Here is a 27,750-nt window from a genome sequence, read left to right on the forward strand (position 1 = left end):
CACACACACACACACACACTCACATGCACACACAGCAAGAGTTTTGGGGAGTAGGGGGAGATATAATGGGCAGGGGGACTACAGGGAAATGAACAGGGGCAGCATGAACATTGGCAGAGTGATCTAGCAGTAGTTCCCGTGTGGTCCTCCTGAGTGCCTTGGCTCCTTGACCTCTCTTGGAGGACAAAACGGTATATGCCCACTAACCAGTCCTGACTGTGTGAACTTGCTGTCTTGGTGCTTGCATGTTTAGTGGAGGATGCTGTCATCTCATCAATACTGGCCTTCCACTGGCAGCCCAGTCAATTACTCTATGTGCAATAGGGAGGGGGCAGCATCAGCCAGCAAAATGTTGTGGTTCAGCCCTTAAAATGAAATACAAGAAGTACAGACTGTGATGGTTATGATGAAGCTTAAATGTATGTAAACTCTTTACTGCAGCTATTCACAAAGAAGTGTTGATGATAACAGGAATATCCTGGAATTGTTAAGCTGGGCAACACACTTGGTGGGATAAAAGCCTATTATCTCTATTCCGGCTTAGAACTGAATTTCTTTGTAACTGGTAATTTGGCAGTTTCACACTGAAATCTGTTTGAAGTTCCTTCTTTTAAAAATTATCACTTTAAGGTCAGCAGTAGTGATCTGGGAGTTGAAATATTCTCCCACTAGTTACTGAGTATCACCCTTTCTGGTATCCCAGCTCTGTCTACTTGTTCTTTTTGACACACACTTTCTCCTATGTAGAATCCGGAAATTCATTGCTAACACAGTTTCATGCACCACAGTGGAAAATGAATAGGTGAGCAAACCCTGATGCTGCTGGTAAAAAAGCCGGTTAGTAAGCTTTGGCCAAGCAGGGATAAATTGTTACATGTATTTCTCCATATAGATGTATTACTTTTTCCTCAGACCATTTACTGATGCATTTGCTGGACGTGGAGGAAACATCAGGTTATGATAAGCCACTAAATACAGGTCATCATGGCACAAACGTAAAATTATCCCCAGGTGGCAACCTCATGACACACAGACATGTCCTCAGCCCTTCTTTTTTGTCCCCCGTTACTCTGACCAAGCATTCAGGGGGTGAAAGGAAAAGGAATAAAGAAAGGATGGCTATTTGCCCCCACCCCAAATACTCCAGGAGGAAAGTATGAGAACGGCCACTTGGGTTGGCCCCAGTGTAGAATTGCGCACAAATCTACTGACCTGCACACAGAGGACCCCGTTGCAGTGGGAACAATTGGAAAAGGAGGCAATGCAGTTGTTTGCACAGGCATGTTGGCTCTTATTGCCATTCTTAGTTGGATCTTATCAGGCATTCTGGCATTAGTCGTGGTCCCAGAAGCCTGAGAAGCTTGGTCCAAACCCTGCCTTCTGAGTTGCATCACTGGGGGCTGGGGAGGGGAAAAGAAGGGGCAGTTTGTGAGTAAAGGAGGTGGAATGAGGAGAAACAGAGTAAGAGGAATATCAGCACATACAGAATGAAGGCCAGTGCTCTCAACGAGAGATTGGCAGACCTGTCCATTTAACTGCTATTGATTTTCTCATTTTTCTTTCTTTAAGGTTCAACCCAATTCTGCATCATAATACACAGTATATTTTTAACTCTGCAGGAAAATTCATATGCATTTCCATATGCACTTCTAATATATACTTTTTAATGTGCACAGTTTGCCAATCTTTGCCTATTTTCTCTATAGTAATCCAGTCCCTCTGTTGTTTTCACGAATGTGTGCATTTTTGTGCTGTTCCCCTGTGAGAGAGAGACAGAGAGAGAGATGGGGAGGGGGGAAGCAGAGAAGCAGGGAGAGAGATCAGTTTTCTCCTTAATAAAGATTAACAACAGTTTAAAACTCCCTGCTCAAATCTGAAACCTCAACCCTTACCCACCTCCTCCCTGTTATCTGTCAGCTCATAACTGCTGAAAGCCAATGCCGAAGCAAGTTCACCTGAGGGGGTGGGGGAGGAGGATGGCAGTGCAGAGGGAGAGCTGATCTCTCGCAGCAGATAGCATCATCTTCCCTGTGAAATGAATGAGTCATCTCTGCAACGCACTTCGCCTCTGTCAGCCACAGACGCGGGGTCCCATTTCCCTGCCTGAGGAAGCAGCCCAAATGTGCAACAACTCGCACTGCAGCGCTCCCTCCCCCTCTTCTCTGCCACTTCTTCCTTTATTTGTATAACCTGCAGCTTTTTAAAAGACATCTGCAGCCTATCTCTTAGATGACATTTCCTTTTGGTCTGAACTAATCAATTCAAAGGAGAGGGTTTTTGTGTCTGACTAGGGCCGACACATTCAGTGCCTAAAGAAGTAAAGGCCCAGATATATAGATAATTTGGTAAACAGAGCCTGCTTGTTGGGCTACACTAGAGGAAGTGCCTGCAAAATCAAACTGTAAAACTCAGGGCAATTCCTGGCTCAATCTGCTTCAGAAAAGGCTGGGATGAAGGACATTTCTCCCCTCTCTGAGGAATGGGAAGAGAAAATAATAGCCCTTTGCTGCTTATCCTGCCACCAATTTCTATCTAGGCTCCCCCACCCACACAGGCAAATGTGAAAGATGAATCAGCACATTAAGGGAAACAGATTGAGCTGTCTCATCACTGTTTTTTCCTGCAGAGCCAGGGGCAGTGGATGTTCGCAAGCTTCTGCACTGCCAAACACGAGTCTCCAAGTAAGGAGACATAAAACAAAGGCAGCCATCTTGGTCCATGAGAAAACAATTCCAAAATCTGAAGTCTGGCACTTCTTTTATCAAGACAAACAAAACAGTAAGGATATTTGACAAAGAAAGTTCAGCAAGATTTGCCTGACAGGAGCCACGAAGCAGTAGAAGGTGAAGTAGCATGCCAGTTGACACTAAAGCAACACAAGTCCAGTTCACAAGTGTCACTTTCAATATTTAGCGGGGGTACATGATAGCTCCTTGTTATGTGTGAACTGGCAAGAGCTAGTTGTTGGGGTAGCTGACAAACCACCTACAAACCTAAATCAGTCCATGGGTTCTGGGCAGGTAATCATCTACCACAACAACCCACTCTCACTGGGTTTGCATATAAAAAGAAGGTGCAGTGCTTTGGACTGGCAACCAGCCATGGTGGGTTGCAGTAATCATGTGAAGCAAGTTATTGATGTCCAGTAGCTTTGGACCAAGAAAATCCAAAAATGCATAAAGCTAATGAGCCTTAATTACCCATTCAAGACCTATCCACCGCAAGATACTTGCATTACAGCAGTTCACAATATATATATATCGTTGCTGGAAAAAATTATTTCTCTACTGGTTAGTAACTGGGTTCAGTTACTAACAAAATAACCCACACTCAAGGGGTGGGTATAGGTTGTAATTGAGTTGCTGGTTGTTGTTGAAACATAGGTTATCATGTTGTCTAAAAAGAGCTGAGACAACAAACCATCATGAACAATCCACAATTTACAACCTAACAACAAGCCATGGGCTCTATTCATGGGTTGTCCGTGGTTGACAGAAAGCTGCACAATATCTACAGTTGAATCATGCTTCTCATGTTTCATATTCCATGAAACCATAAAGCAGGAAACGTAATGGCTAAACATTACAGTACTTGCATGAGCAAACTAGACTGGAATGGGACATTTCCAATCAGACAAGCACAAAGTGTTTTACTCTGGAAATCACAAGGTCAGAAGAAATAGAGTGGCTCTAACACCAAAGCAAGATGTAGCACTGGCAATAATGCAGAATCCAGTTGAATATCACTCAGAATCAGTGGAAAACCTCACAACATAGCCATCATTCAAGTTGACACTTCAACAACAGATGCTGAAAAAAGAAGTAACAGAAAAAATTTACACAGGTGTTCAAGAAGAAATTGATAACACGCCAAAACAAGACATGCTGATAACTCTAGGTGACTGGAATGCAAAATTAGCAAACAAAGCAGAACCAAACTTTGTAAGAAAATTTGATTTGGGGTAAGAAACAAAGCAGGAGAATGACTCATAGAATTCTATGATGACTAATGCATTGTTTAAAACTGCACAGACAATTGTATACATGGACACCACCAGATTGCCAATAGAAATCAGACTATGCAATTGGAAGTATAAGAGGGAGAATCTGTATTCTCACTACCGAAACAAGACTGGGAGCAGATTGCAGTAATCACCATGAACAGTTAATATCAAGAATCAGATTCAAGCAAAAAAGGCTGATAACAGAAACATAGTGCCAAAATACAACATCAACAACATCCTTGAGGAAGTTTAAGTCCACAAAAAGGACAGATTTCCATTACTCAACTAATTGAGTCAGAAGAACTGTGGAAACCAGAGTCATTATTAGGAAGGAATGCCAAAAGACAATTTCTGTACCAAAAAGAAAGAAAAAGGCTAGATGGATGTCAGAAGAAACACACTTGGTAAGGACAGGCAAGTGACAAAGGCAGAAAGTGTCAGAATTAGAGCCAGTATCCTGAATGCAGCCTTTCAATCACATAGCACTCCTCCTCTCCATCCCCAAGATGGCTAGTATGTCTTACACAGGAGGGGTATGTCTTACAGAAAACATGCCCCTCCTGTCAAGTGGGCAGAGGAAGCCCTGCTGTTGAAGATCTACTTTAAAAGGTCAAGTTACTCTTTCCTTTGAACTCCCAACTATCCAGCCAAGCTCTGAGCTATATCCAGCTTCACCAGATGCACATCAAAGGTGCATTTGGCTTTGCCAAGCAAGGGCGGAGGGGATCAGACTATAGTCTGAACCTCTGGCAGGAAACGGGCAGTTGCCACCTGGAACAGGTTCACATGAACAACGTGAAGCATGCGTTTGAGCAGTGTAGAAAGCAGTAGTAATTTATGAGCTCCTTTCTTTAAAATTATATTATTTGATCCTCCTCCTGCAAGCATCAATGACACGATTTCTCTGGATGCAGGAGCAGCCCCAGGGTAATTAGCTTCCTTGTCGTTATTATTCCTTAGGTAGCGCATTGTTGTAGATCATTTGCAAGGAGCCAGGTGCACAGAGGTATTTTTAATACCCAGTGGAAGGGCCTTTACTTCTTAATGATCATTTCAATTGGCTCTTGAGGAAATGGGGGAGAACATTAGGAGAGGCAATCATCTTGGATACCTGCTCTGGGGTGACGGGAGCAGAGTCTTATTAAATCTTAATGTGAGCTTTATTCTTGGAAAATGTATAAAGCAATTAGGTAGACATTTCTCATAATTTAATTAGAAAAATGTGTGGGAAAGGCTGCATCACATGACAACAGAGTTGCTTTCAGTTCCATTCTCAAAAAGGAAACACCAAATATGAAAAATAACAGCCGATTTTATTGGGAAATGAAGAGCTGACAACTCCTTCCTATGCAATCCATCATGTTCTTAGCACCATCACATCCCACCAAGCCCAAAAGTAGGATTGGAGGCATGTTTAGCATAAAAAAAGGTAAAGGCAAAGGTTTCCCCTTGACGCTACGTCCAGTCCTGCCTGACTCTAGGGGGCGGTGCTCATCTCCGTTTCCTAGCCGAGGGAGCCAGCGTTTGTCCGCAGACAGTCTCTGTGGTCATGTGGTCGGCATGACTAAACACCGAGGTGCAGGGAGCGCTGTTACCTGCCCACTGAAGTGGTACCTTTTTACCTACTTGCATTTGCATGCTTTCGAACTGCAAGGTCGGCAGGAGCTGGGACAGAGCAACCAGAATTCATCCCATTGTGCAAATTCGAGCCGGCTTGATCAACCAGCACAGCAGTTTAAACCACTGTGCCACCTGCATCCCCCATTTTTTTTTATACCTGTCTGCATGTCTTTTCCAAAGATGCGTGCTGCAAGTCAGCCACCAAGAGGGGACTTGAGTGCCTTCAAGTCCACCTGAGAGATTTGCTGCTGCTTCTGCCTGCCCTCTTCATTCACAGGGATGCTGCAATCACTGCCTGACCTTTATATTTCCCACTTCTGGTATTCAGAAATTCTGGTGGGGAAAGAAATCAGGAGAATAATTTAAGAATTTCTGCATCTGTGAAATAAGATGGTACTGTTGCATAATTTTTCCTTTGAGCCAAAATATATTATTGTTGTTAAAAACTGGGGTTTTTTCTCAGTTGTTCTTTCACCATTAAAATAAATATCATTATACTTTTTCAAATAATGTAGGAAAGGGTTGCTGACATTCATTTTTTAGTGGCTCCTTTTAAAAGGTAGTTTTGTGCCTTCAGTGGAAGCCTGACACATAGAAATGAAGGAAGGGCAGGCATCTTTCTTTTTACATGTGTCGGGTTGTTCTTAAAGCTGAGCTATCTCTATAGGTGCAGTGTACTTTCTGATCCATAGCTCAGAATTAAAACACAAGAGGCCCTATATTCAGTCCCTGGCATCTCCAGGGTGTAAATGGTGATGGAAATATCCTTGTCAGAGTTGGGCTTAGATGTGAAGGGGAAGAAGAACCATTATGCCAGTCAGTATAGACAACACTGGGCTATCTTGGGGGTGTTGAACCAGAGCCCACTGGCCAAATCTCTTTCACCTGGACCCCCAATCCAACCCTCTGAAGTTTACCGAATGGCCAAGACCACTTCCCCGAACCATATCCCCTTATCTTCCATTGACCATTCGGTGATTTATGGGCTGTTGCTAATTTTTCACCATTGTGGAAGGATGAAGTGCCTCTCCCAAAGCCAAATTAGTGGAAGCAAGAGCTTTAAAATATGATGTTACTTTTTAAAAGGTCCCATTTCTTTTGCCTTTGTTCTTGCCCACCATTGCAATGTGGTTTCAGTGTTTATGCTGAAAGATGTTCGATGTACCTGGACTAGATGGTCTGATTGTGTGTCGTGTAGTGCCAGATGTCCATATACACATTTGCTGCCATATCGCCACAGTTTTCTATGAGTTTTCCGGATGCTACTTTGTTTCTCCTTTCTGGTAACATTTAGGGACTTGGTTTGAACAGCATGCAAGCTTATCATGGTCTGTACAGACAATGATTTTGCACATCCCGTGAACATGAACTGATTTCTCCAGTGTGGGTCATTTATTGGCAACAAACCACCCAACCCATGGCTGTTGTATCCATGATGGGTTGCTACAGAAACGCTCAACAAGAGTGGAAAACTAAACAAAATCTTGCTGCTTTTGTCAAGTGGCTCTGAAGAGCTGCCAATTCCAGCTGTCTCCAAAGTACCCAAGCAGCACTTGAGGGCAGCTGTCACTGGCTCCCCACACCCATAGTCACAAATGTAGTCAGTGTGTTCCCAGATGAGGCTTCTATTGTAAAATTGGCCTGCCTTATTCATAGAATTTTAGATGATCTAGACATTGTTGGTTTGATTGCCAGGGAAGGAGAGGAAGGAAAGCTCTCTTTGCATGAATGGAAGTCCTCTGACATACCATTCAATTTGTTCCCTTAAGCCCAACACATATATTTGTGGTGTAGAGCACATTTCACCAAAGATTTGGAGCTAAGGACATACCATAGTACAGGGGTGAACAGAAAGTAGATCTCCAGATGTTTGGGACTTCATTTTGCAGGATTCTTGACCATTGGCCATATTGGCAGAGGCTTCTGGGAATTTAAGTCTAAAACATCTGGAGTCAGCCTTCTGTCTTAGTGGGCTTCATGTAGATCAAAGTGAGCCACCTAAAACCCTCCAGATGTTTTGTCTACAACTTGCATAATCTCTGACTAATGGTTATGCCCTCTGGGGCTGATGGGAGTTGCAGCCCGAAGTATTTGGAGAGCAGGTGGCCCATTCCTGATATTAATGAATATCTGCCCATTAATTGCATTAACATACCAGTCTGTTTCTGCTTTGCATAGTCAGCAAAGGAGAGGTAAAAGAGGTAGCAGAGCAATGACTGCCGAGTCATCCCATTTCATCTGCTCCCACGTTCTGTTGGCAGCAGCAGCTGTAGCTGTTGCTAACCCAGGACTCTGAGTTCAGCTGAGGAAGGCAGAGGCATTTGCTCTTTCTCACTGGCTGTTTTTCACATTGTGCTGACAGACTGCAGCATGCAAGTTATGTACTAAGATGCCATCTCCTGGAAGCTGACAGTTTTAAGTGAATTAATTGTGACAAGAGAAGGAAGTCTGCAGACTGGTTAGGCACTAGCAAAGAGGGCAAAGGCACAATCCTGTGCATGTTCAGACAGAAACAACGGGCTTATATATAACTCCCAGCGTTTTTTTCTTTCCAAGCATGCTTAAGATTGAGCCCTAAAGGACTGTTTGCAGGAGCTGACAGTGCTTTTTCCTTATATAGCAAATTGTAGACCCAGATATTCTGGACTGCAGGAGAGAGAAGGGGCGGGGGAGGAGGTAGAAATCAGGACCTGTTCTGATTTTCCCCACACATGGCTCAAACCCAGCTTTCTCTACATTTGCAGCCCATTCGACAGCCCTCCTGAACCCTTACTCTGCCTTGCTCCATGGTTCAGGCAAGCCTACCCACTTTTTTATTTTTGAAGTGCCATCACTCAATCACATGTAAATTCCTCATCCTCTACTGAAATAATCACATTTTCCACTTGTGGAAAACAGCTTAAGGGAGCAACAAGAAGGAAGTGAATTCGCAGTCTTGTCTGTGCTGTGAACTTGATCCAGGGGAAAAGATTATACAACTGACCTAAGCGGGGCAAGTGCACTTCCTTCCACTGTGTGGGCACATATATATGTCCAGACATGGCTTTAGTGTGTGATTTATGGCAAATCTTGGGAGGTTAATTCCCAGGCACAGAGAAATATACAGCATGGGACCTACTGCTAATGCAACAGGAAGCTAGCAGTTCCTGAACAAAGAAAAATGAACAAAAATGCTAATTTCCGAAACAAGGAAGTTCAGCAGGACTCACAGAAGGGAGCCTCATAGGCTTGTCCCATTCCAAACCAAGCATTTCTGCTCATTTCTAGGTTGGTTTACAAAGTGTTTATTTCTGCTGGACTAGTGTTAGATCCTGCAAGTGCAACCAAATGAACAGAGGCACAGCAGCTGTACAGAACAGTGCCCCTATAGGAAAAACTGCTGTCAGCACAGCTTCTGTTCCTGTGGATGTCAACACATGATCTGCTGGGCAGAAACAGAGGTATTCCTGCAGCTATGTAGCAACTCCTTACCACCAAAATGGAGCATTCAGTGTGTAAAAGGTATATAATAGGTAACTAGGAGTAGGTAGATGTAGGTAAGTGCAGAAAAACATTACATCCCATTTCAACAAACTGAATCTCCATCTAAGTACCAGCTTCTATGTGTACCTCTTATGCAGAGGCATACCTGCCTCTTTAGCCCCTTTGAGCAAGGAAAGGAGGAACTGGTAGGCTGCCAAGGGGGATGCTGAGCATGTTTATACAACTGACATGAATTCAGCGGCTCCTCCATACCAGTAGGGTCTATCTTTCAGCAGAAAATTTCTGCCATTTTAAAAACATTGCTATCCATGTAGCTATTCATAAGCTCTGCTGCCATCACACCTTGCCAAGGCTAGTTTTGAATTAAAAGGTGCTGTGAAATGGTCCTTGTTTTGGGGGGAAATGTAAAAATGATGTAAATCTGAGCAGACTTTCTCAAGTAAGTTCATCACTGTGTTGACAAGGCCCCAGTCCAGGATTTAGCTTCGCAAGAGTGAAGGACACAAGGGGACCGGCCTTGGCATTCTTGCCCAATCAAGCATAACAAGGATAAGAGGGGGAAACATGGATTTTATTCTCAAGAATGGTTCAATCACAAGCAAAAGGTCAGTCGACCCAGAGCATCGGCGCAGTCCCCTTTTATACTTTTGCTGACCAGGTAGCAGAGACAGAGCTGGTTCATTCATTTGACATTCTTGCCACAGATGCTGATTGGTTCATTTGAATTCTGGTGATTCCGGCTCTTTCCTGGGAGGCTGGGCCCTGGAGCCCCAGTGTCATGGATGCACATTTCAGCAAATCTCAGGAGTGCGCATGGGAGGCTAACTATTTTGGCTGAATTGACAGCTCAGACTTTGATAGCGAGAGGATTGTTGAAACAGACTCAGTTCCAGCTGTAAACCGAGGCCCTGGGTATCTGTCCTTGCCTGTTATGGGAGAGATTACGAGTTCAAGGTCAGCCAAGGGGACCAGTCAATACACCCATGGGAACAAGGAAGAGCAACAACATCTTGAGGGAGATTTTGAGATGAGGGGTCTATTGGATGGGGAACTCCAGTCTCCTGAGGAAGTGGACCTGATAGTCCATCATCACAGTCATAGGGGGGCCCAATTGGGGTCTCTGAGGAAGGAATACAGGCATGCCCGGTTCCAGAGCACTCTTCCTGCTAGGGACAGATGCAGAAGGATTCATAAGGAAAGCTTTGGGTGAAGGGGGCCAGAGAGGGTTCAACATTTTGCTTTATCTATGCTCAGATACTTGTGTGCAAAATATAGACATTTGGCAATGAAGTACTGGTGAGACTATTACTGCTGGGAGGGAGATGCATGGCTCACAACACTCACTGAGGGATTTCTCAATCACTGCCTACATTACTTGACTCTGGTTTCACTGACATCGCTGGTATGAGGTAATAATTCCTTTGTTCTAGGGATCTGGCATGCCCAGGCAAGTCCCTACATTAGCCTCATTTTCTCCCTGCAATCCAGTGCATCCACAAATAATCCTGAAGCTTTTACTTCTGCTTTTCATTAACTACAGTTTGTGTCATCTGGATCAGACAAGCCTCTAGTTAATGCTAATGATGCTGTATTGAAACAAACCAGCTTCAAACCATAGCTTATAAAACTGGCTTAGTTCAGCTACCACAGTTAATACTAGCCAAGGTTTAGGTTTTATATGGTACACTAAAGCAACTGATAAAACAGCTTTCTCCAATGTGCACCAATGTGCTACGATTACCAGGAGTAACAGACCAATATATCAGCAGAACACCAGGCTGAGGAAGGCTACATTAAAATGCAACTGATCTAAAACAAACACTTTTGATCTCTCCAGGTTGCACCAAAGAAAAAGAGGAGGCAGAACATGCATAAGTCCAAGGGTCCCTGCGGCTTATTCTCATGGATTTATGTTCTAACTCATCTATAGGGACAGAATTCATTAACCATTTAAAAAAGGTGATGTGGCAGGATGCAGGAGGTCTTCAAATGAGTCACTGTGTACATGTGAAGAAATTGGTGCATCCTTGGTGAGATATATAGTGAAGTGTAATAGCTGGAATTAATGGATGTTGGCGTGGCCAATTACAAAGGCACCTGACCCAAAAGGTTGCCTAGCACAGGAGAATGACAGTCTGGCTTTGACTGTCAGGACTCGCCAGAAGACATAGGTGCCTCATTCAAGCTTGGTGGCACTGGGAATGTTCATGGGTTTCCACAGTTCTACTACGTTGCCATGATATCAGTCAGGAGAAGAAAAAGATCAGGGAGGCTCGCCCTTGCACATGGCTGGGTGGTCTCAGAAAGAGTAGAGCTACCACTGCCACCACCAGGAGAGCTGCCACTGAAACATTCTGCTGCTGTGGGAAGCAGGGTTGGGCACAGGATCAGGGACATGGGGGCCAGGAGGAGATGGCTTCCTCACTCCCATGATGCCCTGAACCAGACCTGACCTGATTGCTGCTTGGCTGCCAGCAATAGATTCCAATAGAGTCAGGGAGGTTGCAGGAGCAAAGAGAATTTGTTGGATCCAGGTCCTGCGTTCTGCTAACAGAAGGACATTGTCGATAGAATGGGACTTCCATATCGCCTCTTGCAGTCTACCATGCACCCTTCAAATCTACTTGGAAGGTTCCCCTCATTCTTTGGAACAAATTTGTGGGGTGGGAGTGCAGGTGGGAAGATGCAGGAGTCCCATTCTGCAAGCAGTGTCCTTCTGCAGAAGAAACAATGGATCGAGCCCTGTGGCATTTCTGCTGCCTCTAGGACTAAGGCTACCCTGTGGAATATACACTGGATTGGATCCAGATTCCATTAGTCACATTTAATCTCCATTTCCAGAGGGGTAGCGATACAAGTCAATTGCAGCAAAAGCAACAACAGTTATACAGAAAGTATTCTTCTAATGACTCATCAAACTTCACAGTCTTGCTGCTATCTGTCTGTAATCTCTACATAAGGATATTTTGATTAAATATATCTGTGGAGTTTTTTAATGATCAGAAAATACCTTTGGAAGCTAGTCACTTAGTTTGTGAGAACTGATAATTGGCTGAAGAAAGTCACAGTAAAAGGAAAGAAGGAAAAAAGACCACAATATTTATGGGTTGCTGCCACCTAAGGATGGAAAGTAATAAGAACACTCTGACAAAGCCTTTAAATATCTTCACCTGCATTACAGCATATGGTCAGTAACAAGTGGGGAGTGCTAACACTATAGCCATGGACTGCTCATGGAGCCCATATAAGTGGGAATGTGTCGTAGTTTATGGAAGCAGCTTGAAATAATCCTATCTGCACACAGTGACAGACTGGGACTGGGTGAACAAGCTGAGGCTTGTCCCAAGCTGGAAAGATTCTTTTGGTCAGTTAATAAATCAATATAGGACTGGGGATACAGTCTGTTCTGGATGGGGTGGGACTCTCCATGAAGGACCTTCAGGTTGCTTCATAGACCCAGCATTGCTCCTGGACGGTCAGGTGGCTGCTGTAATCGGGAGTGCTTCTGCCAGCTAGAGCAGCACTCAACTCCTTTCTGGAATACAGATCTGGCCAGGCAGATGGCTTAGCCATCTCTTCTCTAGATTCCTGCAATATTTTCTATATGGGGCTGCCCTTGAAGAATGATCTGAAACAGCATCTAGTATTAAATGTGGCAAGTGGGTAGCTTTTGGGTTTGTTCTTTGTGAACAATGGAACACTAGTCTTTTATCAACTACGCTGGCTTATAATTTATTTCTGAGCCCAAATTAAGGTGCTCTTTCTCATCCATAAAGCCTTGTATGGTTTGTGGTGAGGATATTCCAAAGATTGCCTCCTTCCTTATGAAGCTGCCTGTCAGTTCCAGCCCAGCCTGGGCACTGTGCCTCTGCGGCTGATATTGATGTGACATCCAGTGTTCTTGCTGAGATATGGTTTGGCAAACAGGATCTGCACTTAGCATGGCCACCCCTCCAAATGTAGACCTAGGCTTTCCTGTGTCTCCCTCAGTTATTCTGCCCCTTTGTCTTCATTGCTATTCACAATCCAGAGATTCCCTTTTCATCTTGCTCTAGGTCACCATGGAATGATCAGGATTATAAGTCAAAGCATATGGAAAGAGTGAGGGTGGAGAGGCTGCCTAGATATAAGTACTTTCAGTTTTGCCTTCTTTCCTCTTATGAGATTGACTTTCTGGCTCTTAGTCATGCAAGTTCTGCAATATTTATCACCAAGGACTCTGCCCTTGAAAATGAAAAGCACATCAAAATGCACTTCTAGGACAAAGGCTCAATTCAATTGTGTTGGAGGATATTTATCTTTGAAAGCTAGTGTATAATTTTGGTTTCTTTTAACACTGGAATGGTCACCTTAAGAGAATAAAGAGCCATTAGGCCAACAAATACAAGATATTTATTTTTCAGTGGTGGCCTCATACCTTTGGAATACTCTTCCCAAGGAAATACATAGTTTTACCAATGAAAAATACTGAAGACACATTTATTCCAGTCTGCTTTTGGTGCTTAAAGAATCATTAGTAGCTGCAACTATAGGCGTATGCAAGCACTTAAATGATAATTTGGATGTTTGTGTTTTGTAATTCTTTTCACTGGTGATGGTGGTGGTGCAGCCTGAAAGGCATGTTAAAAGTCTTTCACATGAAGTGAAAACTGTCTAGTAAACAGGAAAATGCCAAAGTTTAATACCATATAAACTTGTAGTAAAATAATCTACCCAGAACTAGATGACCTTATCTTCCATTCTTTCTTTTGTAGTTTTATTTAAGAGGAAAAACTTGTGCATCTACATCTACTAGTATTTACAAACAAGATCTCAGCATGGGGAAAGACTCAATTGTTTCTTTGTAGAGTGTGCCTTATTTCACAACTACTGCTCTGACAGCAGAGTTTTTAAATGCTATCTGGTGCCATGGAAGCAAATATGCATTTAATATCTACATCCAAGGGAAAAGTCTCCAACTTCTGTTTCATACTAACGACATAGCTTGCAAATAAAGTGTTGAAACAAGCAAGTTAGATCATCCACTGCTTACATAATCTGTGACAGTGACTTAAAATAGCATTCCTGAACCAGCCAGAGACACAACTAAGATAAAATAACACAAAGCTACGAAAATTGCTCTTACTGAAGCCATTCATATATTTGGCACTTGAGTCATTGATTTATCAATAGCCTGCTTCACACATACTGTTGCCTCATGGTTTATTTAACCCATGATTCATTGAGCTATCCAGGATGTGCCTGGCAGACAGGCAAAGGAACAATGGCTTGTTTTCTTGGTTCCTGGATTGTTTCTCTCCTTCTCCTATCGAGCTTAAATGCTATTGTGAAACTGTAGCACTTGCATGCAGAGTGGTTGGGGTTTATTTTTTATGCTGCTGTTGCCCGCCAATTCTGTAGCCCGGCAAAACAACCTATGAAAAATGCATGCGTCTGAGTTCACGAAGAATGAACTCACAACCATGAGCAACAACATGGTTTCATGTTGAAACCCATGGTTTCATCTTCTGGGTTGTTTGTGGTTCACAAACCATGTTTTATTAACATGGCCACATCCACACATCATGGCAACCCAGAACTGCTGTGGGATAGAGCCATGTGTGAACACGGCAATTCTGAAGCTTTGTAGTAAACATTGTGCAATTAAATCCATAGCTAGAGCCAAGTCCCAATGCATAGATCCTTTACTCTTTCCCCAGGAATATATTGGAAATAATATTTGTGGAAAATTACTGTTCCTTGCCACATTACTATCTAGATGAATTCTTTTCACTCAGTATTTCTGAAAGACGACCTTCCTAATAGTTGAACTAGGTCAGTTCAGGCTTCCAGTACCTCTCCATGGATGATTCCATGTTTACAGTCCCATAAATAGATCTTATGCCACTATCACATGGTGAAAGATCGCTTTCATATTCTTGGAACAGCAGGCGAAGCTTATCCTTACAATACTTAGCATACACTTACTACTGCTTGTGAAACTTACGTATGAATGACAGTGCAGCCCTAAAGCCTTGATCTTATCCTACATTGATTCTTTCTGTATTTCCAGATCTAGAATCACTTGTTTGATGTCTTCCCATGTAGCCTGCCATGCATATTTATTTATTGATTAGATTTCTATCCTGCCTTTTCTTATAATAAATTCAAAGGCACTTGCATCATTCTGCTCCTCCTGCTCTCCATCTTATTCCCACAACAACCCTGTGAGGTAGGTTGTGCTGAGATTCTACATCTGAGCAAAGGTCACCCAGTTGGCTGCATGGCTGAGCGAAGACTAGAACCCAGATCACCTGAATCCCAAACCCATGCTCTTAACCACTGCGCTGCACTGGCTCTCAGTGTATGTATCTCTCAGACATATGGCTGTTTATGTCTCAGTCAAAGACCACCCATTGCCCTATTAAACCCCCACTTTTGAGGAGAATGAAACAAAAAGGTGAAATTTCTTATGCCTTTGCTATACCTCAGCAGTTTGCCTTTCAATAGCTGTCAAGAGGAAATGAAGGGAAGAAAAGGGAGGCAATTTGGACCTCTTTGGGACAATGCCAAGGTTGGTACTTGCCACACTCTGAAATGGCTTCACTGGGAGTTCTGATTTCTGCAATTGTACAACTGCATTTCTATGCATAACTATTAATTTCTGCAGTTTCTTTGCAGTTGTGGTATTAACAATGAAAACAACATTTTTCTGTGGATTGTGTGCACAAACTAATTCTAAAAAGTTTCCCAACCACTTGAGCTCTTTGAAGAGACTGCTATTGGCTGTCAAAATGGAGATCATCAGAGCTTGGCTATCAAGGGGGAAAAAAAGGGAGAAAAAGCCACAGCAATCCAAAATTAGCTTGCAATTGTAGCAAGGAGGGCAGTAAACCAATGGGCAGCTTGGCAAAAGAGACAAGCAGTTTTTGCTGCTCTTGCCAAGCCAAATGTTTGCCAGTTCCCAGTACCCACGTTGGGGTTGGTTGCACAGTTTTGGATGACAAGGCAACTTGTTATGGGTGCAACCCTTAAAAGAAGGCATGAGTTGCCAGGGTGGTTTGTTACCCTTGAACAAGCCATCCCATGCAGGAATCAGTCTGAGTGGACTGTTGCGTGAGGGATCATTGTGCTCTGCACACCCAGGCAATAACTTGTAGATAGTATGCTTTAACTGTTAATATTTCCCAGTGTGAGAAGAGCTGAATCATCTGTCTCCTGAAAAGTAATTTGAGCATCTTCAGGTCAGTTAAGCTGAAGTAGAGCTGAAATGGGAGAAGCAGGGATAAAGACGGATATGTGAATCAAGGAACTGTCCTTTACAGAATACTCAGTGCTGTGAGCTGATTATGCAGTATCTTGGTTTTGATGCCTAGTATTGATGTACATGTTTTACTTCTTTGCAACAGGATTGCCCTGTCACAGTTCCAAATACTAGATTAAACAGCAAGATAGTCCCCCAAGTTTGAGAGTTCTCTCCAGTTGTTAAAATGACATTGCACACTCTCTCCTCACCACATTCAAACTCAGGAACTTCTAAAAGAAATAGTCAAACATAGGACACAAGAGGGGGAAAACTCTTTTGCAAGCTGTCAAAATATTGCCTCTCAGGGATTGGATTCCCCCCTTTTTCTGCCATGTTCTGCCTCTTGCACAAAAATTCAGTGGGATCTGTTTTTTCATTGTTATAGCTGCATGTTAAGCCTGCATCTTTGGAACATCTATGCTGGCATTGCAGTAGGGATGCTTGCAAATGGTGCACAAGGATGAGATTTGCTTTGAAGGTTAGGAGCATTCAGAATTGGTTTCATCTTCCATAGTCAGTGTTCCCAGACTCTTCCAGGCAGCTCATATTAACATCCCTGTCTTTCCTTTGAGCCTATCATTGTAGTCTTTGGTAAATAATTCCACACCATTAAAACTCAAACTTTAAAAGTAGAACTGTTAACCACTAACGTGTGCAAGTTCACATTACTTGCATAATTCAGGGCTAGGTTTGCTGGAGCGACACACAGAATACATTGTTTGGTTCAGAGTACACAAAGCTTTGAGGATACTCCCAGAGTTTCAAAATACTGGAAAATCTTGGCAGCAATTCTACTGCATGATCCAACAGAGAAGTACAGCAGATAGTGTGGGAAGATGTGGGAAACCTAGGTACAAATTCCAGCTTACGAAGTCAAAGCACTCTTCCCCAGCTTGGTGCCCTCCTGCTATGCTTGGGACTACAGTTCCCCACATCCTCTAGCAAACCATGGTTGAAGATACCAGGTTGGGGAAGACTGCTTTAAAGGATTGCTTTGCTTTAGTTTTCCACCTGTAAAAGAGGCTTATTAGTGATCTAGATTAAAGGTGGCCAGGAATTACAGCTCATAAAATACTGTGAAAGACTGAGGACAAAAACTTCTTTATCTTTTCTGGAGAAATCTGTATTTCCAGGAAGCTGATAAGGTATAGTGGTTACAATGCTGATCCAGTCTAGTTCTCACCCAGCCATGGAATGAACTGGGTGACTTTGGCCAGTCACCGACTCTGAACCCGAACCCATCTCACAGGGATGTTGTAATGGTAAAATGGAGACACAGAGGAGCATGGTAGCTACCTTGGGTTCCTCACAAAAGAAAAAAAGGGTGGAATATACATGTAATAATAAAATATGTGAAACATAAGTGTCTAATAATCTGTAGTAAATATGGGCACAGTTTCTAAATGTAAGCATCAAGTGTCTTGTGAGGAGAGCTCATAACTCTTAAAAATCTGCCACCCAATCACTTTTCTACCTTGAATTTCTTGATCCAGCAATGTTATTAATACTAGAAAAGACTTAATGCAATGTAATAACAGGCACTGGCAAATACAGGAAAATGAATTTTTTCCAGCAGACCATTAAAGTCAGACACACTTCATATGAACTTATTAACGAATTTTATTTTTTCAGCACACAAGCTGTAGTTAAGGTTCTTTGAAATGAATGTTATGAAGCAAGCCACCCGACAGAGTGGGGGAAACAAAGTGTGAAGCCCTGCCACACACTCACATCCCCACCACCTTCGCACACAGAAAATGAATGACCACTTCCTAAAATTTAATGCATAACTTGTTAAAATCAACAAAAATCGTTACATGCTGGAAGAAGCAAAAGAGAAAAGGGGAGCCTTCATACCACATATACATTCCCACCTAAGCCATATAAAAGTAATTCTGTACTTTTGCATCTTATTTTTCTGCTTATTAATACTGGTAAATTACCCTGACAGAGAAGACTAAATACTGAAAAGGCTAAGAGAAAGAAAAAGATCATAATATGCATTCCCTGATCACAGTAAAAATTTAGGGTTGCAACATATCCTTCTTGTACAGGAGCAATTGCTGAATAGGAAATTGCATGAATTCTGGGTAAATTTGCCACTTACCATCACACCCATGCAATAAAATGCACCATGTAGCTTCCAACACAAGAAGAAATCCGTACAGGAAATCTTCCCTTGTGTGGAGCACAGTATGGGTTTATTTCCAAAATACTACAACAGGCTTCCTCAACTTACTGCCTTCCAGATGTGGTAATCTAACATCTCCATCTCCGGCCACCGTGGCAATGTGTACTAAAACACAGCTGGAGGGCACCCAGCTGGGAAGGCTGTACTGCAGAATGCTTCTGTAAATGAAAACATGATTGCTTTGATTCGTAAAGCATGTTGCCTCTCCACCATGCTTTCTGCAGATACTTAGTTTTGTAGGGTGTTCCTGTGTATTAACAATGTATCTGGCAGGGCACATCTTCCATCTGCTGTGAAGTGACAAGTCTGTCCTCTTTGAACTTGGATTTTTAAGATTGTGGGAAAACATTCTGGGTTAGGATCTGGCAACTTTGACCAGTTGTATGCGCTTGCGAATGCCTGAAATCTCAAGTGGCAGTTGTCCACTTAAATCTGAAGGCTTATTCAAGGCTCAGGCAGCAGCAGAAGTGTGTTTATGATGGTGGAGGAGCCTGTCATCCTCCAGATGTGCTTGAACAACAGCACCCATCATCCTTGGCCAGTGGTCATGGTGGCTGGGTTGATGGGAACTGGAGTTCATCCATCCCAACACCTGGATGGCCACTGTTGCTTGGTTCCTGAAGGTGAAGACAAATTGCTGGGGTATGTAGTCCAGCGGGATAGAAAATGATGTGAAATATTTACGCTGATCCAAACAGCAAGGATAATCACTGAAAATGTTTGAAAAACAGGACCTCTCTCTGTTGGACAATAAATTGGAAGATGAAAAAGCTGCCAGATTCTCTAAGCTATAGCAGCGATTCAAACCCTGGTGGTAAGTGCCCCTTCCTCACTCCTCCAATGCATCTAAGAGAGACTGGATGGATATTAGGCTTTGACTTAGGAAAAGGCTTCCTATGAAGTCAGGAAATTCAGAAAAAATAATGCACTATTCAGACACATTCAAATCCCAAAATTAACCTTATGTGCATAATACTGCAACTCTGAGGTCAGTAATGTACGTCTTACTAATGAGAGGACTGCTGTACCTCTGCTTCACAAACCTGGTGGTGTTAAATTTAAAATGGCAAATCAAGTAAAGGAAATTTGAGAAAACACTTATTTCCAGTTTTTCTGCAACAGCAGCGTACCTGCAGGTACCTGTTTTCCCAGAGAAACCCTACATCAGTCCTTACTTGGTTTCAGCATTTTGCTTTTTGAAGCAGTTTGAAAAAAGAAAGAGTCCCAAGTTCTGAAAACATGTGGAATGAATTGCAGCTCTTCTTTGCATATAAAGGAAACCGGAACACTCACTTTGATCAAGGCTACTGAACAAGCTCAAATTCAGTATGCAGAATGAAAATTATGGGCAGTATAAAGGAAAGTAGTTTAAATGGCATTACTGTCCCTTCCCAGGAACTGCAGAAATTCAAACCTTGTGTTGAAGTTGGGAGGAAAACCTAAATTAGCTCACTCACAAAGCTGCAGTTCATTGGTTTACCTAAGGGAAGGCACACAGATGAACACATTTTTAAATGTTTTACTTTTGTAGTATAAAGTGTTAGCTGAAGACTCAAAAGCTGGTAGCGGCTGTCACAGAGAAATATGCCAACCCTTTTCATTACTATTCTCCTTCTGAAGAAATATGGATGCACGTACATAGAAAAGCTATACTCAGACATTTTGACATCATCATCATCATCACCCCATATCGCAAACCCAAACCATACCTCACCTCTTAAGTACATTCAAGGCATTACATGGCGTTGTTGGCTAGAAGCAATGTTGACATATCCTACACTGGACCTCACCTCAGTGTGCCAAGTGTTAACTTTGAACATGAATCTCAGTGGTTGTCTGTGTAGAAGACACTGCTCAGAACTCAAAGAAAGGAGGCTCAAGCAAAGCCTGGTTTTCAAAGAGGATAGCAATACCTTCTTTTGAAATCAATATATCAAGCACCTTGGCAGAGCCAAGAGATTTTATTTCCTAAAATGGTTTTAAAATCTCAGTGTAGTACCTCATGGCACAGCTGTTTGAGAACTCTTGGACAAAGCAAGTGCAGAGCTCCTTTTTACGACTAGCCCGCAAAGGAAGTATCATAAGTGCGGCCCGCCAAAGGAAATTAGGAATTGTCTACATAACTCTTGGAGGGCAGCTACTGATGGTTACTATGCACCATTTTGCTACTGCGGAGAGAAAGCACAACCACCAAGAGGGGTGGCAAGCTCTCAGAGCAATCCATATAAACAAAAAGACCGAACCTAGACACACGATCCACACGGAAGCCAGGTCTCTAACTGTAGATTCTCGGTAGTGAACACATACAAGCCTCCTCTGCATGGGGCAAACTGCAGCCGGCATTATGGCAATTATATGCGTTGCCCCTCTCTTCTACCTGAGAAATCCCAGCGTATGAAAAAGCCACTGTTCACGTACAAATGAAGTTGGGCTGGGGGGATGTGCAGCCCCTGACTGTTGTTAGATAGCAAGCCCCATCATTGCTCCTTGTGGTCCATGCTGGCTAGGGCTGATGGGAGTTTCAGTCCACATGATCTGAAGGGCTACACCTACCCCAGCCCCTGTAGCAGCGTATGCAAAGCTTTCCCCTGATCTCATCATTCTCCAAAGTACTGCATCAGGCCTTCACCAGTAGGCTACACAGCAAGGGCATGGTACCTCTTGCTGTACAATATGAACTGTGAGTGAATGGCAATTATCAGAAAGCATGGCTAACATTAATTTGATTCATTCTTAGCATACAGGTAGTCAGGTAAATAATTTAAAAAGTCTACAGTGCACTGAAATTATGCTGCATTTCAGAAAACTACCTCACATATTCACTTCTTGAAACATCTTTACTAGGTTAAGACACATTAAAATGAAACATTTCCCATTAAAGATGCCAAGAAACGGGATTTAGTTTTATTGCATGACGTTGCATAAGAAAGTATATTATTGAAAACTGTAAGGCATCATGCAATTATCCATAAGCTGATTCATTACTATTCTTTGAGAGGCGGTTATACACTCTACATTTATAAAACCAGTTTTGAAAAAGTACATAAAAATTTAACATGATGAGCATTAAATATGACCAACAATCTGTAGGGCTAAGCTGTTAAAAAGTGCATTCAAAAACATAATGTGCTGGGAAGTAGCAGAAGGAAGAAAGTGGGGTGGGGAGATCAGACAACAGACAAGCTATAAATCTCAAAAGAAAGTGGTTTTATAGGACTACAGACTAGTGTTACAAGATCCAAACTGACAAACTTGCTTAAAATCTGTATCAGTCTTTACACTTAAAATTTAACACAATTGATACAATAATAATAAAAAAAATACGCTTTTGTAACCAAAGTCTATTGAGTTCAAGTTATGTACACTGAGTGATCAAATAATGAAGAAATTTGGATAGTATGTACAATGTGATTTTGGCATTAATCAATATATTGTGCCATCCAACGAAATCCTTCACCATAGCCTTGCCTCTTTAATACACTGCACATGAAGACTTCCAAAGGCCGGGTGTTCAATTCTTTCACTGGGACATTTCCCTGCAAATGAGATAAGGAGGAAGATAAACACTGAAATTCAGCTGTAAATTCCTTACAAGGCAGAGGTGTTGTCGACGGAGGGTTTACCTTCCCAGAAGGTGCCCAGCTAGGTCTGGAGAGGACTGCATTTTCCCTAAGGAACCAGCTGCACTATTTGAAAATGTTCTTCCATTCTTCTTTGCCACTTAAAGCTCAACAATAATTAAAGGACTTTGCATGGGATGAAATACCTTCTATGAGTTGAGGCTGATATGCCAACTGTGCCCTCTTCTGGACAGAGATAATCTAGGTACAATCATCCATTCCTTGGTCAACTTCTAGGCTGGAATACTGCCATGCACTGTCAGTGGGTCTGCCACTGAAGACAACTCACATGGCAACTACTCCAGCAACCAAACCAAGCGAGGAGATAATCCTCCACCTGGAATGATACAACTCGGCTGACTCCAGTAACTTTTCAAGCTCAAGGCAATAGTTGCCCTTAAACTTTAAAGTACTACATGGCTGAGGGCCCATATTACCTGATGGACCACCTTTTCCCTTACTATCTGCCTGTCTGCTAAGATAGTCATGTGAGACCTTTCTCCGGGTGTCGTACTTGACATTTGTTAGGTGGATACTTGCAGATGGCGGCTTTTCAGTAGTGGCTCCCTGTCTTTGTCATGCCCTACACAGGGAAGATACTATATTTTAGATGCTAGACAAGATCATCTCTTCTCCTAGGCTTTTAAGAACTACTATTAGCAACATGTTTCACTTGGTGCAATTCTGATTTTACTGTCTCTTTGGATTTACTGTTGCTATTTCAGTAGCCCTTTGTATATCGTATTTTATATTACTATTGTATTTTAATTGTTTGTTTCCTTCTTATTTGTCAGTTATCCTGAAAATGTACATTTATGTTAAAGGTCTAAGATATAAGCTATGTAAACAAATACCTCATATTAGAATACTGCTAAAAGGGGACTGGAATTTTTATTAATGGACCGATCCACCTTGCATTATCTATAGGAAACATCTATTCTTGTTTAAGATTCAAAGCTGTGAAGAGATAGGTTGATGTTAACAAGTGTTGTTTGATGGTTTCACCACAAGTTGACTAGCTGCTATTTATAATGCTGCAATTCTTCCCAGTCATTTGTATTCCGAAAAGGGTATTCCACAGAAAAATAGGTTTTCTCTGCACAAATGTTCTGAGCAAGTGTAGTAACAGTTTCACAAACAAGGAATACTAGAGAAAACTACTTCTACTAGTCTAAAATAGAATGCCTACTGAAAAAAGTACAACTAGATTATGTTTAACGGAAAGAGTTCAAATAAACTTCTGAATCCCAATACATCTAAATCCTGAGTCTACTATTATAGTATTAAAAAGCTAACAATTCAGATTTCCACCAGATAATTTTTTAAACATCTCTATTATGTTAAAGCAGGCATTATTATTACCAACTTGGGGTGGCTGCTGTTGCCCTTTTTGCTTTTCAATTTGAATGATCTTTATATTGTATTTGTTTTAAATATGTCATGTATACTACCCCAGGATCCCTAGTACATAAAAGGTTGTTCATATATTTTGAAAAATAATAAAATAAAATAAAAGTTTCTACTAAGAGCTGTAAGCTTTCTACATGTTCTTTCATTATTTTAAAATTAACATATGTACCACCTTAAGAGATCTTCTAAAAAAAGAGAAATGTTAATACTGTGACTGCAGGCACCTGCTTATGAGAGTGTTCCAGGATTTTATGTAACCTAAGAATAAAGCAGATCTCAAACACTTGAGCAAGAAAATGACCTACACACTGAAGCTATGCAGTTGAGAGAACTGCAAACAAAAGCATTATACCTTTCCTGTTGTCTGGCCATACAGGCCAAAAATCTCTCGCAATCTTTCTTCACTGATGGCTTCTGGTCTGTCAATCTTGTTACCAAAAATTAGAATAGGCACATTAGCAATAGTTTCATCTGTCATTAGTGCCTATGAAGAGAAAAGAGAGCATATACATTTTAGATTGTATACAGCCAGACAGATTTTATCAAACATAGAGACTCCAGAAATCCACTGTAGATGTAGATTCCAGAAGTCCCATATCGCCATATTGATTGTACAATCTCTCTTATATATCAAAATCAAGCTACATTCAAAAGAGAAGACCATCATTAACTACAACATGACTTTCTTTCAAGTACATTACTACACATTATGAATTTGAATGATGCTTTTCAATTATGCAAGAAGATACTGTGGACCTAAAACTCTGAAGAAAGATCCAAAGAAGGTTCGTGTATACAAGCAAGGGGAAGAGAAGGAAATGACACATCATTTACCACTTCCAAATCCATGCTGCATTTCTCTTCACTCACATTAACCCACACCCTAAGCTTTAGAGAACTGTATATGTAATGAACAAATTTTTAAAATCACTGATTAAAGCATCATATAGATCTGTAGAACACACCAGGTATGCCAGACCAGTATGAAAACAATAATCAGATAATGTCTCTTTATTATACTTTTTTAAATTAAGTTCATAAATGAATAAACTTAATAAAACATAAAACAGCCAAATAAAGCATTGAATCAACATAATTTAATGCCATCTATAGTTCAGAATTCATGCTTGAGTATCATCAAGTCAAAAAAGATAATAGTTTATAAATCACATATGCTTTTCATTTCACAGCAAGTCAATCCATTGAGCTGCTTTCTGAATTACACTTTAATAATGGAAGCTTTTATTAAAACAAACTCGTTCAAGCAGAAAGAGCAACCATAGTTTATATAATCAATAATCAGTCAATTCCCCAGATGTGAAATTTTCCTTTGACAATTCAAAAGGCATTCATGCATTTTCCTCCTGCACCCAAATAAATGTTAGCTGCAGCTATCCTTCAGTGCCAAATAAGCTCATATCTTCTGCAAGACTAACATTCAGCAGTGTCTTCTTACACTGCTTACAATAAATGAATTGGATACTGATTATATAAGTATAATTTTTCCTGTATTAATCCATAAATATCTCAAAAAGATTCCACACTTCTATGAAGCACAATTATGCTGAAACTCCAAAAACTGCTGAGTGGATTGGCTTGCTATAAACTGAAATGGAAGTAGGGAAAGTGAGGAGGATATATACGTAATTTAACTGTTGGGAAGTATATAGTCATACATATTTGGGAATGTCAATGGTGCATGTTTATATTCAGTTATATGTAATTATTTTCTAGTATATTGCACAGATGCTTTAATGAAATTGACACTTTTGCTGATTCTGCACATATTCAACTCCTTACTATGTATACTATCTTATATTGCCGTTTTAATACTTACTCATGATGAATATTTATTTTACTGCTTACTGTACTTGAGGACACAAGTGTGGTATGAGCAAACTTAGACCTTGACAATATGGTGGTCCAGCCTTCAGCAGCAAGGACCCAGGGAAGTTGCATGCTTAGCTCACTCTGCAAGACCCAGGCCTTACCCCTTTCCTCTCTACACATCACAATGACATGCATTTCTCTTAGTATTTTAACAGACACCAAATATAAAACTCACATCAAGTTCTTGCTTAGATTCAGCCAACCTTTCATGATCCGCACAATCCACCAGAAAGACAATGCCATTAATGGCAGGCAGATAGTTTTTCCAAACTCTGCGAGCTAACAAAAGAGGGTTATAAATGAACTGCAAGAGGAAATTATCTGTTACTCTCATGACTCTGTTCATAATAGCTAATGGCATCTCGTTAAGCAACAGAAACTGTAAAAAGGGCCTTTGGATCTATATTTAAAAAGCTTTTTAAAAGCCCACTTCCTTTTGTTCCACAGTGTGAACTACAGGCTCTAAAATTGAAAACCATATTATTTTTATGGTGAGAAACAGTCTTTATATCCATGCATTTATATCTAAACTTGTGCTACAGCACATGACATTCAAGTAAATGGCTTGCAACTTAAAAAAGGACTAATTTAGAGGTAGAAGTTGAAAAATAAACTGTCCTATCACCTTTGGGAATACTGATCCTTTATACAACTGCGAAGATCCCTTCTCTTCTAGCATTTGCTGTGTTTTAGAAACTGCTGTATTTAATCCACTGGATCCCTGGGGTAGTACTCTACCAAGTCAACCAACTAATGCAAATCAGGTTGTGCTAGCATAAGGGATTTCTAGTGCTATGCCAAGTGTATTAGCTAGTGCAAAGAAATTCCTGAGGAATTCCTGACACACTAGTTAACTGGCATTTTCCTAGGTGCCCCTTATGCTGGCACAATGTAATTTGTGCTAATGGCTTGAGATGGTGGCATATTGCCCCTAGCATCCAGGTTGAAGAATATAAACACAAATCAAGTAAAACTGGGGAAACAATTCACCCTAGTAGTATGCAGCACTGGAAAAAGCCAAATGTGTATCTAATAATTTTAATTATTTGCTTTACCTACATTTAACCTAGTTTTTAAGGAGTAATAAAAGCAGATGTATACATTACTTTGAACCCTTAAAAATCAGAGACTAATGTATGCCTACATTAAATTTTCAGTTTAATAATAAACAAACCTACATGCACACATGCATGCATGCATGCATGCGCGCACACACACACACACACAGATGAATTAGATTGAACACCAAGTGCTGCAATTATCCTGAAGCTATTAAAAGACATGGTTCACACATCATGACAGCAATTGTTGGATTATTTAGCCTAGGAAGTGCAAGAACAAGAGAAGGGTGAGAGCTGTGTGCTGTTTCCACTGTCCTATTCCTAGATGCTTTCATGATGTGCAAATCCAGAATTTTAACTGGGTCAAACAACCCAGTGTTAACCAAATGCACATGATATGTTGCTCGGTTAACTGGATTGTTTCTGAGTTTGCATGTCAAGAAAAAACACAGGAACTGGGCATTCACTGCTGTCAATTAAGAGTTTAAATGACAAATGCATGCACACTGCTTTTTTCCACAATTTCTGGTTCAAGCAACCAGAAATTTTCACTGTGATATGCAAAACAGGTCATAATGTGATGTAATATTTAACTTGTCTTCATCCCATTCAGTACCCTTACCCTTACCCTGACTTTACCCAAGAGATTACAGTCTAATTACAATTAGTAGTATTTAATGCTCCATCAATCCACCACTAATGCAATAGAGAGTCACCACTATAAAAAGCAACCCTGGAAACAAGCAGTAGCATATGTTTCTGGATTCAGACAAGTTAGGAGGAGCTCCTTCTGCAAGCTCGGCTGATCTGCTTTTAAAGTGCTAGAGGTGAGTCCTGTTGGCAGATGGGCAGATCTGTGTACTGCCCAGTTAAAAAGATTTTTAACTTTTGGGGGGGAATGCAGTGTATTAACTTTTGACAAGCAGCAAAGCAAGATTAAAAATTTGATTTAATCCATCCATATTCTTGTGCTAATATGAACAAAACTAGCCTTCTTCATGTTAACATCACTTACCTTGGGCATGTCCACCTAGATCAAAGGTAGTGAAAGTCATACCAGCAATTGTCAGCTCTTCTGAAGCTGCAGAAACAGATAACAGTATTTTAAAAAAAAATATTATTATTATTATTATTATTATTATTATTATTATTATTATTATAACATTTCTATGCCGCCCCTTGCCGAA

General features: G+C 41.3%; 1 protein-coding gene across 1 annotated transcript; it reads right to left on the minus strand.

Annotated features, from left to right (window-relative positions):
• Nucleotides 1-17,993: 17,993 nt before the first annotated feature.
• On the minus strand, nt 17,994-27,660 carry SAR1B (secretion associated Ras related GTPase 1B). The gene is made up of 4 exons (XM_044454482.1): nt 27,579-27,660; nt 25,678-25,781; nt 23,965-24,096; nt 17,994-22,118 (listed from the first exon to the last, which is right to left on the minus strand). The coding sequence occupies exons 1-4, from the start codon at nt 27,616-27,618 to the stop codon at nt 22,002-22,004; spliced, it is 393 nt and encodes a 130-aa protein (XP_044310417.1). The 5' UTR covers nt 27,619-27,660; the 3' UTR covers nt 17,994-22,001.
• Nucleotides 27,661-27,750: the final 90 nt, after the last annotated feature.

The sequence above is a fragment of the Varanus komodoensis genome, unplaced genomic scaffold (assembly GCF_004798865.1).
Source record: "Varanus komodoensis strain SLA01 unplaced genomic scaffold, ASM479886v1 scaffold7_3, whole genome shotgun sequence".
Taxonomy (NCBI): domain Eukaryota; kingdom Metazoa; phylum Chordata; class Lepidosauria; order Squamata; family Varanidae; genus Varanus; species Varanus komodoensis.

Coding starts and splice junctions, on each gene's coding strand:
- SAR1B (XM_044454482.1), bottom strand. CDS start 27,618: ATGACTTTCACTACCTTTGATCTAGGTGGACATGCCCAAG. Junction 25,782..27,578: donor TCTAGGTGGACATGCCCAAG/GTAAGTGATGTT, acceptor CTCTTTTGTTAG/CTCGCAGAGTTTGGAAAAAC. Junction 22,119..23,964: donor ATGGCCAGACAACAGGAAAG/GTATAATGCTTT, acceptor TCTCATTTGCAG/GGAAATGTCCCAGTGAAAGA.